The sequence below is a fragment of the Nothobranchius furzeri genome, chromosome 7 (genome assembly GCF_043380555.1).
Source record: "Nothobranchius furzeri strain GRZ-AD chromosome 7, NfurGRZ-RIMD1, whole genome shotgun sequence".
Lineage (NCBI taxonomy): Eukaryota > Metazoa > Chordata > Actinopteri > Cyprinodontiformes > Nothobranchiidae > Nothobranchius > Nothobranchius furzeri.
In genome coordinates this window covers 63,839,937-63,857,436 of record NC_091747.1, presented here as the reverse complement: position 1 = coordinate 63,857,436, position 17,500 = coordinate 63,839,937, and the positions used below count along the sequence as shown (strand labels likewise).

Genomic DNA, 17,500 nt, shown 5'->3' with positions numbered 1-17,500 from the left:
TGATGAGATGTGTGTGTGTGTGTGTGTGTGCGTGCGTGCGTGCGTGCGTGCGTGCGTGCGTGCGTGCGCGTGTGTGTGCGTGCGTGTGTTCAGGTGTCCATTGGGAGGATGTACGTGGCACAGAAGACCGTGGTGGAGTAATGGCTACTCAGAACCCGTGCAGGCGCCTGTCACTGTGACTCCGCCTTCTTCCTGTTTGACCCCGATCAGCCTGACCAGATGGGAGCTGTGAAAGGCGTTGTGGGAATTGTAGGACAACGGCTGTGTGGAGCTGAGTTTGAGTGTTTTCATCAGCAGAAATAAAACCTGAGTTAGAAAAACCAAAATCCACCAGGAGAAGACGGCGGGAGGTAGAGGCGGACGGACACGTCTGCTGAAGGTGACGCAGACAAACGTAAACTTCCTGTTGTCTCAGGTGGAGGTCGGTCTGATTTAACTCAACACAGCCATGAAACTATACGAGCACTGATGTCAGCTGCCTACATTACCCACAATGCAGCGGGACATTTGTCTCTATGGAGTGTGAGTTTTCCATTTGTTTTCACTATAGTTAAACTAAGATTGGGATCTGGTTCTTCAATAATCTGATGAATTATTCTAATTTTGCAACCAAAAGTAAAACCAGACTCTGCAGGTTTGTTGTGTTTCTGTGTTTATCTGAGGAAAACTTGTAAATATGTTTATGATCAACTATAATAAATCTGATAATGTAAGAAAAGAGTTGTGTGTTTGATAATCCTGTAGATTAACTCAGATTAGCACAAGTTTAGTTTCACATGAAGGCTGATCGATCAGAATCAGATGCAGCAGAATGTGATAGCTGCTCCACAGGCTCCTCCCCCTTCCTCTCTGCTGGGCGTCAGCTTGTTTAAGTCTCACATTTGAATTGATTTTTTGCTCATTTTTGTAGCTAAACATTTGTGACCTTTGACCTTTGATATGTGTGTTTGTACTGTCTAACTCCTGAAGTTTGTACCTGTCTAACTCCTGAAGGTTGTACCTGTCTAACTCCTGAAGTTTATACCTAACTCCTGAAGTTTGTACTGTCTAACTCCTGAAGTTTATACCTAACTCCTGAAGTTTGTACTGTCTAACTCCTGAAGTTTGTACCTGTCTAACTCCTGAAGGTTGTACCTGTCTAACTCCTGGAGGTTGTACCTGTCTAACTCATGGAGGATGTACCTGTCTAACTCCTGAAGGTTGTACCTGTCTAACTCCTGAAGGTTGTACCTGTCTAACTCCTGAAGTTTGTACTGTCTAACTCCTGAAGTTTGTACTGTCTAACTCCTGAAGTTTGTACTGTCTAACTCCTGAAGTTTGTACTGTCTAACTCCTGAAGTTTGTACTGTCTAACTCCTGAAGTTTGTACTGTCTAACTCCTGAAGTTTGTACCTGTCTAACTCATGGAGGATGTACCTGTCTAACTCCTGGAGGATGTACCTGTCTAACTCCTGAAGGTTTTGCCTGTCTAACTCCTGAAGGTTGTACCTGTCTAACTCCTGAAGGTTGTACCTGTCTAACTCATGGAGGATGTACCTGTCTAACTCCTGGAGGATGTACCTGTCTAACTCCTGAAGGTTTTGCCTGTCTAACTCCTGAAGGTTGTACCTGTCTAACTCCTGAAGTTTATACCTGTCTAACTCCTGAAGGTTGTACCTGTCTAACTCCTGAAGGTTGTACCTGTCTAACTCCTGAAGGTTGTACCTGTCTAACTCCTGAAGTTTATACCTGTCTAACTCCTGAAGTTTGTACCTGTCTAACTCCTGAAGGTTGTACCTGTCTAACTCCTGAAGGTTGTACCTGTCTAACTCCTGGAGGATGTACCTGTCTAACTCCTGGAGGATGTACCTGTCTAACTCCTGGAGGTTGTGGATCCTGTGTTTAACTTTCAAACTGTTTGGGGCAGGAGGTTGAAAGGGAAGCGGGTCAGTGACCCCTGGCTGCCTCCTGGTTCTATTGATAGACCCGTCTGTTGGTTTAAGGCAAACACACACACACACGTTGCTCAAGAGCCAATTGATGTTTCGACACATGAACACACACTGAGAGGATGCTCCGTGGAGCTTCTGCAGAGTCATGCACATGCCCATTCAGCTCCTGCAGAACTTCAGACTCTGTTCTGACCCGTTTCTGTGTATTACTGAGCTCCAGGAACACGATTCAGAGTCACAGAACATCCTGGGACTGACTTTTATCCAGAGAAGTGTCCTGTCTGAGGTTTTGAGTTCAGATCGATCCTGTTACTTGCCTTATGTAACAACAGCAAGACCCAAAGCAGCACCAACGTTTACTAAACGCTGGTTCACACGCGTGTTTACGTCTTCAAACTTACATCTGAGGAGAAGGTTCAGTTCTGTTAGGGTCTGGTTTCATTTAGGCTCTGGTTTTATTCCTACCTGCTGATCTGGTCTGGTGGTCCAGAAGTCTGAGTCACCAGTTCCAACAGAAACATGAAGGGAACTGGGACGGAGCCATGAGGAACTCCATGTAAACCAGGGTTCTACTTAAGTCTTTATAACTCTTTAATCTAAGTCTGCCGGGTGAAACGGACCTCTCAGCCAGAATCGAAGCAGCAGACCACCAAACACAGGAGGACCTTCTAGCGCTGGACTCCTGTTTGTATCCCAGGTTTTCCGGGCTGACCTGATGGGTTTTCCTGTAAGGATCGGATGTTTTCCAGTAAAATGGGCTCTTGAGTTCATCTGTAATAATTTCTGTGCCTCTGCTTTGTGTTTACTCACTAAACATGTGAGGACGGCTTGTCAACAGGACAGTTTTCAGAGGACTTCCGGACTTTGGTCCCAGCATAAAGACAACAGGACAGAGAGCCGGCTGACACGTACCGAGTCAGAAACAAATCTTCATGTTTTCATTTGAATGCTCCCTCATCTTCATCACATAAGCTGCGGTAAAGCTGATGAAGGCGCTGACCTCAGATCTGTTCCACTCCTGCTGGTCTTTGACTCTTCTGTCAGGGTGAAGACCTGGTGGAGGAGACCATCTCTTGCCATTATCATGCTTTACATGCTGGTGTTCCTCACCAGAACATCTCTGAACCTCTGGATGGATTCTGATGAAACGTTTTGATGGTAACATCTGCAGCTGATTCACGTCTCGAGACAATCTAATTCAAGATGGCTGCCAAAGGCTGTCAGCATCAGCAAACACCAAAGTGTCTCTAAACCAGTTGGTAGCTGAGAGTGGTCTCCATCCCAGACCACCAGGTCAGACAGGATACTTAAAGAGCAAGTCACCCCCAAACCAACTTGTTTTCCTGATAAACTAAAGAAACGTGTGTCTAATCGTGCTGCAGACACGTGTCGTCAATAGTTTAGCACTTTAGTGCATTTTAGTTAAAGTTTAAACTTTCTGCCTAAAACTGTCAGCTAAAACTCTGCACTGCTTTTGAATTTAAATCTGCCATCGCTATTGGCTAAGAGGTACCCTAGAACGTTAGCTGGTACCATATGATGTCACAATGCCGCTGTGAGTCTGTGTGTGTATTTGTTAGCGGCTCCGCCCTCTCGGTCTGCTAGGCAACAGCATTTGTTGCATTTTTCAAACAGGAAGTGGGAGTGGAGTAATAGTCTGGTGGGGGGGTGACTTCCTCTGCTGGTCGTAAAACTAGAATATAGTAAAAAAAGTTGGTTTATTTCAGTAATTCCATCCAAAAGGTGAAACTTGTGGATTAGATTCGTTCTCTACACACAAACATTTCAGATTATTCTTTAGTGTTGAGGATTCAACTGATGAAAATCCCAAATTCAGTAACTCAGAAAATATTGTGAAAAGGTTCAATATTGAAGACTGCTGGTGCCACTCTAATCAGCTAATTTACTCAAAACACCTGCAGAGCCTTTAAATGGTCTTGCAGTCTAGTTCTGTAGGCTACAGTCGTGGGGAAGACTGCTGACTAAAGACGGCCATTGTCCCTTTACACAAGGAGGGCCAGACACAACAGCTCACTGCTGTTCACAGAGCTGTGTCCGAGCACATGGACAGAGTGGGGACGGGAAGGACACGATGTGGGAAAAAGTGTTCAAGCACCAGGGATACCCGCCCCCTGGAGTGGCTTGTGAAACAAAACCCATTCAGAAATGTGGAGGAGGCACAAAGAGTGGACTGCTGCTGAGTGCTCCTGAGTTATCTTCTCCGATCAAAGTAAAGTTTGCATTTTCTTCGGCAATCAAGGTCCCGGAGTCTGGAGGAAGGGAGGAGGGGTGCAGAATCCATGTAGCTTGAGCTCCAGTGTGAAGTTTCTACATGTGCTGGTCCAAGGTCAACGCAGCCATCTACCAGCACTTCATACTTCCTGCTGCTGGCCAACTTTATGGAGATGCAGAAGAGCTGAAGGCCACTATCAGAGCAACATGAGCTCCCGTACACCTGAGCAGCGCCGCAGATGCCACGCCGCCTTGCTGCAGCAGTCCAGGCCAAAGCAGCCCCAGCTACTGAGGTAGCTGATCACACGTTCTGTAGGCCGACATTTTAGAAAACTGTTCAGAGAAGCTGCTGCAGAGATGGCAGCTAACTGGTGAACGGCGCCTTCATAGGGTTCTACAACCCCCCCAAGGTGCTTTAGTCATTCACCCATTCACACACACGCGATGATGAGCTACGATGCAGCAACAGCTGCCCTGGGCGCACTGCTGAGGTGAGGCGGTTGCAACATCAAGTTTTCTAAATCTTTATACGAGTTTGTAGAAACCAGAAATGTTCTCAAATATTAGATCAGAAGCTGAGTAAACAGAACCTTCTGGGTCTGTTTCCTGCAGCAGAACCATAACAAAAGTCTTTGTTTGTTTAGAAGCAGGAGCCTGAGAGCCGGTGGGTGACTTCTATTTTGACTCAAACCTTTATTTTATTAATTGAAGACATTTTGAAAGAAAATGTGAAGCAGCTTCCAGAGAAAAGCAGAGACAATGGAAATCTGAGTTGAAGCTGCAGAAACTTCTCCTTAATGAGTCAAATTCAGCACAAACGAGAAAATAAAACCGACGTTTTACTGTCTTACAGTCCGAATTAGAATGTCTGAGTGGACACGATGCAGCAGGGTCTGCAGAATTAACTTGATGTTTTCATGTCGAATGGATGTGGATCCAGAACTTTTCACCAGTCCAGCGTCGGAGTTGGAGCAGGCGCTCTGAGTTTCATCACGTCCCAAAAACTGCAACCTTAAAACAAATATTTGATTCCCAGCTGAAGGAAATATTCTCAGCAGGAAGCAAACAGCAGCTATGCAGAGGCAAGAGAGGTTTTACCATAAAAACTCTTTTTTTCCCCAGTCTGACCCCAGAACATCCTGTTTGTTGTTCCATTTGGACCAAAACCTGAAAACCATCATCTCTTCGTGTTTATGTTGTGTGTATCTGGTGACACCTAGAGGCTCAAACTGCAAACTGCAACCAACTCGATCTAGTTTCACCAGATTGATGAGCTAACGGCTAGTCTGTGAGAAGACTGTTGGCTTCCTTCATTTGCCAGCGATTCGTGTGACATACACGCCAAGGCTGCTATTGGCTGGATCCCTCGTCAGAACTTCCCAGCAATTTAGTCACCGCTACTGAATGTAAAATAAATAAATAAAGACCTCATGATGAAGTTTATCATGAGGTCTTTATTTATTTTGATCCCTTAATGAAATTGTTGCAAAGAAATGTTCTTAAATTGATTTTCTGGACAGAAAGAATTTTACAAACTTTTATAGACATGTTTAATTTGGAGTTATTTATCAGACTTTTGTTAGTTTCAGACTTTTTTACTATTGATGGGACTTGGGGCTCTGAAAGAGCCGTTCAAAAGAGTCAGTCTTTTGAACGAAGCAGTCGGTGAGAGCAGGGTGGGGGGTTACTGGAAGACACGATGAACAGTTCTCTACAGAGACTCCTCTTTCGTTATCTCTGTATTTGTAATATTGTTTTCTTGATATTTTATGATTTTATGTTTTTATCTTGCTTTTATGCCCAGGTACTGGGAATGTTTTTATGATGATGCTGTTCAGCACCTTGGGCTTCTGATAATGTTGTGGAAGGTGCTCTACAAATAAAATTTGATTGGTTGATCTTTCATTGTTCACTTTTAAATCCCTTTCAAAAGATTTGATTTGTTTGTGAAAGTCACATCACTTTTTCTACTTAGTTCTTCCTTTGTTGCTTCAGGTCTTCGCTGCATACGCTGCTGCAGAGGGAAGGGTTGGGGTTAAAGAGCCAGAAACACCTAAACTAGCTTATTGTTGTATAGATGAGTGTCTGATAGTGCTGTACACGCGTGTAATCTTCATTTTGGCAGTTCAGTACAACTTATTTTAAATGTAATACTTCAGCCCCAAACTGTAGTTCTGTCTCCATCTTCAGGTGCAAGCTGCTCCACACTGACGTAGAATCAGCCACAGCTGAGGGCTGTAGCGCAGCAGGGTGTCCTCAGTACCGTGCTACGTGGCTGCACTGCACTGGACTCCTGATGAGTCTCGCCGCACCTCCACCTGACACGTATGACACGTAGGTGCTCGGAGCCGCTCGCCTCCTTAAGAAAAACATCCTCCTCCCATGTTTTCTAATGAAGGAGGTGAACAGGAAGTCCTCCTTCCTGCAGCCAGTCTCTGTCTGCTCTTCTCCTGAGCGGTGAGTCTGCTGTTCGTGGGCGCTCTTGTTAACAACTCTTTTTTTTTTTTTACTGAGAAACTCCGGGGGTGGGGGTGGGGGGTTGAAAGGGATGCTGCCAATGATTGCCTCAGTGGCGCTCTCTCGGTCCTCTGAGCAACGCCTTTCGCCAACCGGAAGTCTGGTTGAAATAAGTCTCCACCCATGCCTTGACTTCCACTTACAACATATCTGGTATGGAGTGGGCGGGGCCTCATGGAACAAAATAAAACTATGAGAAAGAAGTGAAACGCAGTAAAAGTTTTTAAAATAAAGACTCAAACAGCTGTGGATTTTAGGAAGTTAGAGCTGATTTAATACAGCAGCAACACTTTGGTCTTCATTCAGACGATCCATTAGCTAGCTAGAATTAGCTGTTATCTTGGACTACCCATTAACTTAAATAGCTGCTATCTAGGATTAGCTGTTAGCTTGGACTACCCATTAGCTTAAATAGCGGCTAGCTAGGATTAGCTGTTGTCTCGTTGGCTCTAAGAAATTATCTAGAACTGATTTATTTGTAACTTTCACACAGAAGCAGAAAAACACGACTGAAAATCCCTTAAACATTTATTGAGCTACAGGTTTGATTCCACTTTCGCTCATGTGAGGTTCATCGTCCATTTAATTACTGGCTGGGAGCTAATAGCGCGAGGCGGCCATGTTGGATTCTAAAGAAACTTTTTGTCCCCCCTGACTCGCTGTAGAGACTTTAATCATTAAAAAGTGATAAAAACCTTTAGGATTTGATTATTTTTCTACATTTGTGGATTAACTGATCCAGCAGAACATCCTGCTGTAGGGGTTCGGATCAGAAGCTGACCCAGATGTTTGTTCTGGTCAGTTTACAGCCACTGACGGGTTCGGTGTCTCTGGTGGACCGGTCCTTCGGGTTCAGGTGGCGTGGAGAACGGAGCTGACGAAGCCGTGGTCCGGCATGCTCCGGTACCGGAGCGTGTAGTTCTGACCCAGGTTGTTGTCCCAGAACTCGCCCTGGTCGCTCCGCAGGAAAACGGCGAAGTGGACGGCCGAACTCGGGTCCATGAACGGTGGGGTGTACACGGTGAAGGAGAACCGAGCCTCGGATCCCGGCTCTTCCACCGGCGACACCGGCAGGGCTTGCGCGTCCACGTGCGAAAGCCAGTCGTTAAAGGTGTACCGGATCCCGACCTCCCGGACCTTGCAGCCTCTCCGGACCCGGATCTGCCCCCGAACCTCGAACTGCGTAATGGAGACCTGCTCCAGGCAGACCCGCAGCTCCTGGACCCTGCGGTCCGCGTCCCGGAGCTCCGGGAAGCAGGCCACCAGCCGGTCCATGTCCAGACTGGACCTGAAGTTCTGACACAGGTCCCCCAGGACGTCCTGCTGCGGGGGAAAGCTCTTGTACCGGGACAGGACCTTGGTGGGGATCTGCGGCTCCTCTTGGGAGCTGAAGTGTTTCACGCTGGTCAGGGTCAGACCCATGGAGTCCGCGAACTTTACCCGCTTCCTGCCCGAGTCCGGGTCCAGGAGCGCGGCCGGGTAGGCCGGCAGGGACCGGGCTCTCCTCCGGTCCCTCATGAACCGCTCCAGGTGGGACGCGTCCAGCTCGTCGTCCAGGTCCCCCTCCCCCTCCTCCTCACTGTCCAGACCGTTCTGCACGGACCGAACCGGACCGCGGATCAGTGGAGGTGAACGGGACATGAGTGCGCAGAGTCCAGAGGGACGTGGACTTCTATAGGGACCCCAGCCCCCCCCCCCCCCCCCCCCCCCCCCCCACTCCCCCCTTCTGTGTGCCTGGACCACACACACACACACACACACACACACACACACACACGTTGATGACGTCACCCAACGGTAGCCCATAAACACAGAAAGTTAAAATGAGGCAGAAAAATTAGATTTTAGTCCGTTTTCAGGTCAGTGACGTCAGTAACCTCTGATTGGTTTAGTTTGTGTTTCTCATTTAAACAGAAACGTTTTAAATCAACACACAACTCTTGAGTTGATAAAACTTCCCCCCTCAGGTTTTGTTGTTACGTAACACGTCCGGCACGTGACGTGCGTCAAAACAGGCAAAGTAACAAACACAGCGTCACCAGTGCCAGCCTCGTGACGTCACGTTTCAGCTGATAACAGGATTTCACCATCATCATCATCCACCTTTATTCCAGCAGAGCTGAAGTCCAAATCATAATAAAACAAAGATAACCTCAGTTTGTCTTAGTTTATTTAAATGTTTATGGTTTTATTTTTTATTATAAAAGTCAGAAAAAGTTTACTTATACTAACACAACCGGAAGTGAGTGATAAACATCAGAGAACAGAAAAGCACCGGTGTGTGTGCTAACTACCATAAGCGACATATCCTTTCCCTTCATCGCGGTTTTGTTTGGAATAACCAGAATGTAGCTGAAGTAAGTCAGACCAGTTATGTTTAAACAGAATGTAAAAAAACTTAATGTTAAGAGATGATATGAATAATCTTGGGTGTATTTTTTATTTTAATTTAGTTTTTTCTGTATTGATCATCAGCAATGATCAATAACTAATGTTCTGAAACTGCATTCAAGGATTGTTGATTAGTGGCAGCGGTCTTCATCTTTGTTAGTGAGAATATCTACGCTTTGCTAATGGTGTGAATGGGGCAGATTTCTTCTATCTGCTCCTAAAGTAAGTTTTATTCGTTCTTTTTTATTATTGTGTAAAGTTACTATGTTTTAAAATTAAATGAATAAATATCTACATATAATCTTTTGGTGGAGGAGGGTGTATTATTGTTAAAGCAGTTGTTTAACCAGGAAGGAGACATTATAACTGATTCATTTCTGAAGAAAACATCCCAGTTACTCCTGATGCAGTCCCAGCTGTAGGTCCGTTATCCTGTATTCTCCAAGTTAATTATAGGAAACATCCCTTTATAGGTGTTAAAACTAACAACAGAGAGATACTGTGTGTGTGTGCGTGTGTGTGTGTGTGTGTGTGTGTGTGTGTGTGTGTGTGTGTGTGTGTGTGTGTGTGTGTGTGTGTGTGTGTGTGTGTGGTTTTCCTGTGTTTAGGATGATTTTCCTTGTATGTGTTCAGAGTTACTCTCCACCTTCCCTCCGCTCCTCACTCACCCACCTGTGTCCCATGAACTCACCTCCTCCATGATTTAAGCCAGCAGGTTTCATTCGTCCTTGTTGGATCTTCCCGTCATCGTGACCATCCTGATCCCTCGTCCTGTTTCTGTCTGATTTCACGCTTTTGAATCTTTACTTTATTAAATATGGTTGAGTTTACCTGCTTGCCCTCTGGAGGTCTCACCTGCACCTTGACCCCTACAGCCATACATGACACAAATGTTCCAACCATCAGACACGTGAAAGGCTCAGAAGATTCAGACGCCGAGGTTTGATCTGTCAGCACGATGAAAACAAGGACCTAACCCTTTAAAAGTGTTGTAGTTTTCGGTTTTGGCCACTAGATGGCGGAAAATCTTTATTATTCATGTTTTATATTTATATTTTGTTTTCTGCTCAAAACGCTCTAAAAGATGATAAAACACGTTTATTATAGGGATGCGACTAAACATTAAAGTGTAAGTGTGCTGCATGTGGCAGGAAATGACAATAAATTCATGTTTTGACTCAAATATTTGATCTACAAGTTTTTTTTATAGCCTGGCAAGCTATTCTGTAGAGCCCAGTTATTTAGCTTCAGCCAATAGCAGTCCAGATTCTAGATTAGATTTGTTTTAAAAGCATTTAGCTTTTCTCTAACTGGTGTTTTGTTATTGTGGGTTCATCTGAGGGAATGCAGTTGAAAACAGTTTTGATGTTTAACGGAAATGTCTACGTTTTATTTCCATTTACTCATGATACAAACAAGTTTCAGACATTTTAAACACAATGTCACGTTTCGTCTCACTGAATGATTCTTAATCCCAACTGGATCCCAGCTGATCTCTGGTAATCCTATCTGAGAGGATTCCCGGGGACTCCGCAGGGTGCTGGATCAGGGTGGTTTCCTTCTCCACCTGCATCCGTTACAGATCCAATCTAAAATGTTCCTTGTTTCAATATTTCTGATGAAGAAAAAATGCAAAGATGTGCAGGTCACATGACCACAGCAAAGCAAAGAAGCAGCACCAAACTCTGGTAGGAATCACCTTTATTGCATTGAAAGCAGCTGTTTAGGTTCTGGTCACCATCAGAATCTGGTCTGGGGTTCTGCACGCATCAGGACATCCCAGAAGCTCACTTTTAGTTCCTGCTGCAGCGCTCAGACATCCGGACCATGGCTCAGACTCGGGAGGTTTCACTACAGTTGGGTTTTATCGGGCTCAGCTGATCCGGGTTCCTGCTGAGTACAGAACCTTTTCTGACTTTCATGGAGAATTTCTAACAGCCTGTAAAGGTTTTAGTGTTTCTTCTTTGCTTCACTTCACGTTTTATTTGTGAACTAAAAGATTTTCCTGTTTTCAACTGATTGAAACAATCAAAGCTGTAATGAGTCGGACCAATCAGCTGCTGTTCGTGACGGGTTTGGGTTCTGGTCACATCTGATCTGAGATCTGCAGCATCGACCGGCGTGAAGCTCACTGCAGACGTCCGTTAGCTCGTTAGCTCGTTAGCTGCTCACTCAAACAGAAAACCTGTTCACATTCAGGTCCAAAGATATAAAAACACGTCTGATCAAAACCCAGAACATCTCTGCAGAACAGAAACGTTTACAAACCTGAATATTCAATGACTTCATTACAATAATGCCTCGTGATTGGTCGCTTAAACGGAGGGAAATGTATTCTGGGAATTTCAGCCTAGAGGTGCTGATCCTAGAACAGAGTTTAACGTCACACGGTCGGTTGTCCGAAGCAGGAATTCTGCTCTAGAAACACAGCTCTACGCTGGGAGGAGTCACAGCATCGCTGTCGCAGGGTGATGACATCACACCGGCCGGGCCATTTAAGTCACTCGCTCTCTGATGTAAAGACACGGTAAACCAGCGTTACGATGGCAGCTGCCAGGGCGGGAATGACCAGGTTGGACCACCAGCTGCAGGACAGAGGCACACAGTTAACCAGCTAGTTAACCAGTAAACAGCTAACCAATCATACATGTAAGAATATGGATTTAAAATATCTATCAATAAATAACTACCTGTGGGTAGTGACACATAATAGTTAGCTGGTTAATTAATGAACCCACTGAGCCGCTGGTTTATTATTAAAACAAATAGAAGTATGAAGAATACAAAGCCAGAAAACCCAGAACTAACTAACTAACTAACTAACTAACTAACTAACTAACTAACGCAACAAAAATGACCAGTAACAATAACAACCCGCTGGTTAACTAGTTACTATTAACCCACTGAAATAACTTAAACCCAAAAAAAAACCAGCTGGTTAAATTTTTAACTCATTAAACTTCGACAGTTAACCCGGTGTGTGTGTGTGTGTGTGTGTGTGTGTGTGTGTGTGTGTGTGTGTGTGTGTGTGTGTGTGTGTGTGTGTGTACCTGGACTCCTCCTTCAGCGTGGTAACCAGCGTTTCCTAGGAAACACAAACACGATGAGAATCCCTCCTAAACCCGAGTTTCCTACATTTCCCATAATGCCCCACTCACCACAGGTTTGGCGATCTTGTGCCGGTCATCCTGCAGACGGACACAAACACATTAGCGTCCGAGTGAGGGTGTGGCTATAGACCTGTGGAGGTTCTGATTCTGGTACTGACCGGGTGCAGCTCTCCGATCACCATGCTGGCGGCCATCTCTCTGGCGTCTGACGAGTGGCCGACATCCTCGAAGCTCTCGGTGGCGTTCCCTCCTGCCTGCTCCCTCAGAACCTCCTCACCACCGGGATGCTGAAACAAAAACACTCACTCAGGAGGTTCTGACCCAAAACCCACAAACTGGTACTGCTAGAGTCCTGGTTCAGGCCTCCACCAGAACCACAACCTCCAAACCCTGTAAAATGGTCTTCATCAGAACCAGAACCTAGGGACAGATCAGACCAAGTCCAAAGAAAAAGTCCTTCAGAAGGTCTGCAGAGCTGATCCAGAACCAGAAACGCTGCTGGAGAGGAAAGAGTTCTGGACTGGGTCAGTCTGATTACTGTAACAGAACTTTTCGGACCACGCCCGTGTTTATCCCGGTCTTATCTGTGGTTCTGCCTGATCCAGCTTGCTGATACTCATTAACGTTCTGCAGCAGAATGTCTGAAACTCATCAGAACCGTTCAACTGTCGCTGTACCAGAACCAGGAGTGTTTCTATCGTCAGCCTCAGCCCAACAGTGTGCCTCTTTGCCATCTTCCTCTTTTCTACATCCAAGCATCCCGGACAAGCCCCCAGGTGTGTAGGGGCTTGTTTGAGCGACAGTCGTCGATCCCTGAGAACAGCTAGAACCCGTCAGATACCACGCCTGCAACCTGGCCTCTGTACAGCCAGCGGTTCTGACTTCAGGCTAAAGTCCAGCGGGTTGGGTTTATCAGTGTGTGAAAGGTCCTGCGTGTGTTTACCGGAGAACGAGGAAAACCACAGCTGATCCAGATCTAACGCAATTTTACGGCTCTGGAGGAACTAAAATGTTCTGATTTAAATAAACTGATTTATTCAGAAAAATAAACAAACCAGCTGCTTTTGCCTGGTGGAGGTTCTGGTGCTGATCATCAGCAGAACCTCCATGTTCTCCTGGTTCTAAAGACCTCATCCAAGTCTCAGCCACTACACACATACATGTAAATACAGATAGCCCTGCTGCTGCAAACAGCAACGTTTTATCTGCTTTTCTCATTTCGTTCATATCTGATGTTCTGCAGAGACGCCTGGAACGGAACCATCTGATGGAAATCAGATGGTTCTCAGAACCAAACCGACACGGGACTAAAGCATCAGCTGAAGATCAAACATCAGAATACTCCAACATTATGTACACATGAATATTGTACATATATGCTTTATTCGTGACTTTGGTTTTGGTGCCACATAACATGTAAACTATGATTTCATACATTCCAGTTCATATTGATTATTTCATTAGAGTTTTGATGGTTTATGTGAACACGATGTTTGCATTTGGGGTAGACCGATACGTTGTTATACAGGGCCATCGGCCAATGATTGTCCTTCGTAAAGCTGGTTTAAAGTCAGGCACATCCTCTGGCAGCCCGGCGCTATTGCAGAATTTCACGAAAATGTATTTTTACCGACAACATCTGCATAAAAAGTGCTCTAAATAAACTTTATTTAGGTGTCTGACTTTAATACTGAGCTGAGCACAAACAAGATTCAACAGTTCGTTAAATTCAGGGTTCAAAAACTGATTCATTATGTGCATGAACGGATGTTATTAGTAACATTTCAGCATGAAAATAAGGTGGAAAACGTTTAGATTTCGGCCAAGAAAATCGGCCGCACATATCGGCCGCTGGCTGACCGTGGCTCCTCTGTGTCGGCATGGCTATAGGAAAACCAATACCTGTCGACCTCGAGTTCGCACGTTTTCTTTTTGCATTTATTTAATATACAACAGTAACCCACAGGATGCGCGGGGCCCGGACCCCACACAGCTGTAACGCCTAGCCACGCACCTGTCTGCCTCAAACAGCATCAGGGTAAAAGCTGTGATTGTGAAACCATGAACACTTCCATGCGTAAGATCTGCTCACCTCCTCCAGAAACTTGGTCACATCGTAAACTTTGTTGTGGATGATGATCCACGTAGATTTGAAGGAGTTCTGCGCCTCGATCTCTGACAGCCTGAAGTACTTGACTCCACCAGAGCTCTGCTCTTCCTTGTCACCCATTTGTGTGGTAGGAACGTCGGATGGGTCGGAGGTAAAGTCCCGCTGGACAGCGGCTACTACTCGGCCTGCGTGAGGTTACGTAATCCCAGAGAGTCGGTGTGAACCGTGACTCCGCACAAACACTCCGACATTTATCCCAGAAACAGTCCACACCAAGTTTCCGCTCAGCCGACTCACTCCTGCTAAAGCTAACCAGGTTATTAGCTACTTCCGGACTTGACCTTCAAAATAAAGCTGCAAAATCTTCGGGTGAAGTGTTTCATGTCTAGTTTATTTTGTTCATTTTGGTTTACATAACATTAAACTTACAACAAAAGTATTTTAGGGAGCTGTGTAATAAAATTCTTAATTTTAAAACTCAAATACATGAGCTCTGTTTTAATAAGGTTTAAAAACATGAAAACAATACATCAGCTGAATATTTTTTTCTCAGTGTGAACGGGGTAGCAGTGATTCAACTTAAAAAATAAAAACTTTATTAAAAAGCACTTTAAAAACCGACAACAAAGTGCTGGATTAAAAGTTCACTTTAAATCTGAACAAGCTGAAATAGCATAGTTGCTCTCAGACAATTTTATTTTGTTCACTAGTTGGTATGTTGGTACAAGTTACGGTTTTGCTTTTAGTCTCGTTTTGGTTTTAGGTTGAAGGACTGGTTTTTGGATTTCCGGTATGGTAAGCATTTTTACAAAACTGCACTTTGCAGAACCTGGCACGAATGGTGACCCCGCCCTCAGAACCACTGTAGCGCCACTATTGGTTTACTTCCTGGTAGTTAACAGAGGGATTCGCTGATTGGCTCTTTGAACTATCCGTCATTGGCGAGGGCGCGAACAAGGCGAAAGTTCACCAAAGTTGAACCATTTTCAAGGAAATCCCATTCTCACGCAAGGATTACGTTATCTGACACATCTCACGTAACGGTTGTTATAGTAACCACCGAGTCTGTGTCAGCGGCAGCGGCCACCTTTTCCGCTTTAATCGCAGCATCCTGTCTGGGTTAAACCCGTTGGCAGAGGAAGACCCTTTGTTAAAAGTCTGTGGGTCTCCGGCGGGAAAAACGCTCCGCTCCTAGTCAAAGATCATCTCTGTGAGGTGAAGTTGCACTCTGCGTGAAAAAGAAGTCGTCACTGTTGACGGCTAAATGACTACTTATTATCCATATTAATGCGTTTATACAATATTCAATTAAAGGAACTTGTTTTGTTAAACAGAGTTTAGAGCAAATGTTAAAATGGATTTTTATTTAAGCTCATTTAAACACAGTGGCTTATATTTGTAACAGAGTGAGAGGTCTCCGAGACTTTCCACCCATCTTTAGCATCTAGAGCTGCTAACTAAGGTTTCTCTGCTAACTTCGCCGAGTTTAGGAGTTTTCTGATGAAATAATCGAACAAATGTGTTGTGAAATACAAATTTAAGGTTGTTGAATCAGTAATCTTTGGTAAATCAAAATAAAACAATTAGCTCGTCGCTCTGGCGCAAAGGTGAGCCACTTACATAAATCTTAAATGAGTATTTTTATAACAAACTTTGATTTTTGATGGAAAATGAACTCACTAAAGCTAAAATACATAATAAAATAACAGCTAAATATGTGTGGATGTGCCTTAAAACAACATTTCGTCACTTTTTCGTTTTAAATGGATTAGTATAACTATAGTTTTGTTAGACCCTTGAAGTCTGATAATATTAAATATTTGTTCATTTTACGAGTGAGTTTGGAAAAATGTCACAAACGTTCAACAATTTTTATTTAAATGAGAGAAGTCACAACCTCTTACATTATTATGACACATTTTCTGTTTGTGTTTTTAGTAAAAGTCTGACGTTATTAGGTAATAAATCCAGCTGATTAGTTTCAGATGACAGTAAAATAACAGAGTTTTTTCTGCAGGATGAGTAGAGAAAAGCCAAAGTCGCTGTTTTTCCTCGGACTTCCAGAACTGAAGAAGCTGGTGTGTGTGACTCTGAGTCTCCAGGATGAAGACGACCAGGAGCCTCGGAGCAAACAAATGAAGGCCTGCAGGTAAACGAGCTTATGGAGGTCAGGAGCTCGGGGTCAGGTTTAAGGAATATTTACAGTCTTTAGCGGTGTTTGGGTCATTTAACAGGAACAGCTAGCTTCAGACACAAACCCACTGGACTCTCCTGTTTCCACAGAGCGCTGGTGCTGCTGTACTCCGATCTTCTGGCCTGTCCTTCCCTGGACTCCTTCACCGGCATCAGGGCTGTCATGGCTGTAAGGACCACCCACACGCACGCACGCACACACACACACACACACACACACACACACACACACACACACACACACACACACACACACACCAGGAAACTGTTAGGAAGGACGGATCGGACCAGAGGCAGTCTGAGCTTCAACAGATCTGAAATCCTGTGGAGTTCGTCTTCATGACTCTCCACCATAACGAGTAAACCGTGACCTTCTGTGGTGTGACCAGAAGAATCAGGTCACATGTTTGGAACGTTCACACCTATGTTTATGTTGTCAGCAGCTGCTTTTATCCAAAGTGACTCATGAACGAGGATCTAAAGCTATAACAGCAAGGCTAGCTGGCTAGAATCAGTGGATGGTAAACGGCCTGTATTTGATACAGCACCTTCTAGAATCATGGAACCCCCCAAGGTGCTTTTCAACACAATCAGTCATTCACCCACACACTCACACACTGGTGGGGATGAGCTACGATGTAGCCACAGCTGCCCCGAGGCGCTCTGACAGAGGCGAGGCTGCCGAGCGCTGGCGCCACCGGTCCCTCCGACCACCACCAGAGTCTAAAACCCAGGTGAGTCTGTTCAGTCTGCTCATTGGTCAGAAGTGTGTGTGTGTGTGTGGGGGGGGGGGGGGGGCTACCAGAAGCAAGTACAGGAAGAAGCTTCTTGGTACTGAGTATTGAGTATTCCTCCTCATGGAGAATTGACCTCTTCTGAAATATTCCATGTGAGTCATCTGGTGTCGGCTGTCTGGTAGCTACTGATGTCCCAGAATGCAAAGCGCACCTGGAAGGGGTCTGGCTTTAAGCTGTAGCCTTGTGACTGTCAGGTGGAGGTGTGCACACTGGAATCAA

General features: G+C 45.0%; 4 protein-coding genes across 6 annotated transcripts in view; 2 read left to right on the top strand and 2 right to left on the bottom strand.

Annotated features, from left to right (window-relative positions):
- Positions 1–710, top strand: part of lyrm4 (LYR motif containing 4) — a 31,955-nt gene extending 31,245 nt beyond the window's left edge. The window contains exon 3 of the mRNA XM_054750956.2: positions 94–710. Within this exon, the coding sequence (XP_054606931.2) occupies positions 94–141 (48 nt within the window). The 3' untranslated portion in view covers positions 142–710. The remainder of the gene's footprint in view (positions 1–93) is intronic.
- A 6,219-nt stretch (positions 711–6,929) lies between these two features.
- ppp1r3g (protein phosphatase 1 regulatory subunit 3G) lies at positions 6,930–8,355 on the bottom strand. Its single transcript, XM_015955623.3, has one exon. It carries the CDS (start codon positions 8,319–8,321, stop codon positions 7,533–7,535), a length of 789 nt encoding a protein of 262 aa, XP_015811109.1. The 5' UTR covers positions 8,322–8,355; the 3' UTR covers positions 6,930–7,532.
- Positions 8,356–10,755: 2,400 nt separating this feature from the next.
- Positions 10,756–14,569, bottom strand: cyb5a (cytochrome b5 type A (microsomal)). 2 transcript variants are annotated; one of them, XM_015955622.3, is made up of 5 exons: positions 14,274–14,569; positions 12,340–12,468; positions 12,230–12,259; positions 12,122–12,156; positions 10,756–11,656 (listed from the first exon to the last, which is right to left on the bottom strand). In XM_015955622.3, the coding sequence occupies exons 1-5, from the start codon at positions 14,409–14,411 to the stop codon at positions 11,572–11,574; spliced, it is 417 nt and encodes a 138-aa protein (XP_015811108.1). In that variant the 5' UTR covers positions 14,412–14,569; the 3' UTR covers positions 10,756–11,571. The 2 variants fall into 2 exon arrangements, with proteins under 2 accessions (XP_015811108.1, XP_054606933.1); XM_054750958.2 differs by lacking the exon at positions 14,274–14,569 and adding an exon at positions 12,859–13,021.
- Positions 14,570–15,246: 677 nt separating this feature from the next.
- The window catches only part of c7h18orf63 (chromosome 7 C18orf63 homolog), a 21,570-nt gene continuing 19,316 nt past the window's right edge, over positions 15,247–17,500 (top strand). The window contains exons 1-3 of one of the 2 annotated variants that reach the window (XM_054750957.2): positions 15,247–15,506; positions 16,309–16,440; positions 16,575–16,653. In XM_054750957.2, the coding sequence (XP_054606932.2) occupies positions 16,310–16,440; positions 16,575–16,653 (210 nt within the window). In that variant the 5' untranslated portion in view covers positions 15,247–15,506; position 16,309. Of the gene's footprint in view, positions 15,507–15,739; positions 15,899–16,308; positions 16,441–16,574; positions 16,654–17,500 lie in introns of those variants that run through there. The other variant, XM_015955621.3, reaches the window with a different exon arrangement.

Coding starts and splice junctions, on each gene's coding strand:
- cyb5a (XM_015955622.3), bottom strand. CDS start 14,411: ATGGGTGACAAGGAAGAGCAGAGCTCTGGTGGAGTCAAGTACTTCAGG. Junction 12,469..14,273: donor TGACCAAGTTTCTGGAGGAG/GTGAGCAGATCT, acceptor TTTTTGTTTCAG/CATCCCGGTGGTGAGGAGGT. Junction 12,157..12,229: donor ACAAGATCGCCAAACCTGTG/GTGAGTGGGGCA, acceptor TGTGTTTCCTAG/GAAACGCTGGTTACCACGCT.
- ppp1r3g (XM_015955623.3), bottom strand. CDS start 8,321: ATGTCCCGTTCACCTCCACTGATCCGCGGTCCGGTTCGGTCCGTGCAG.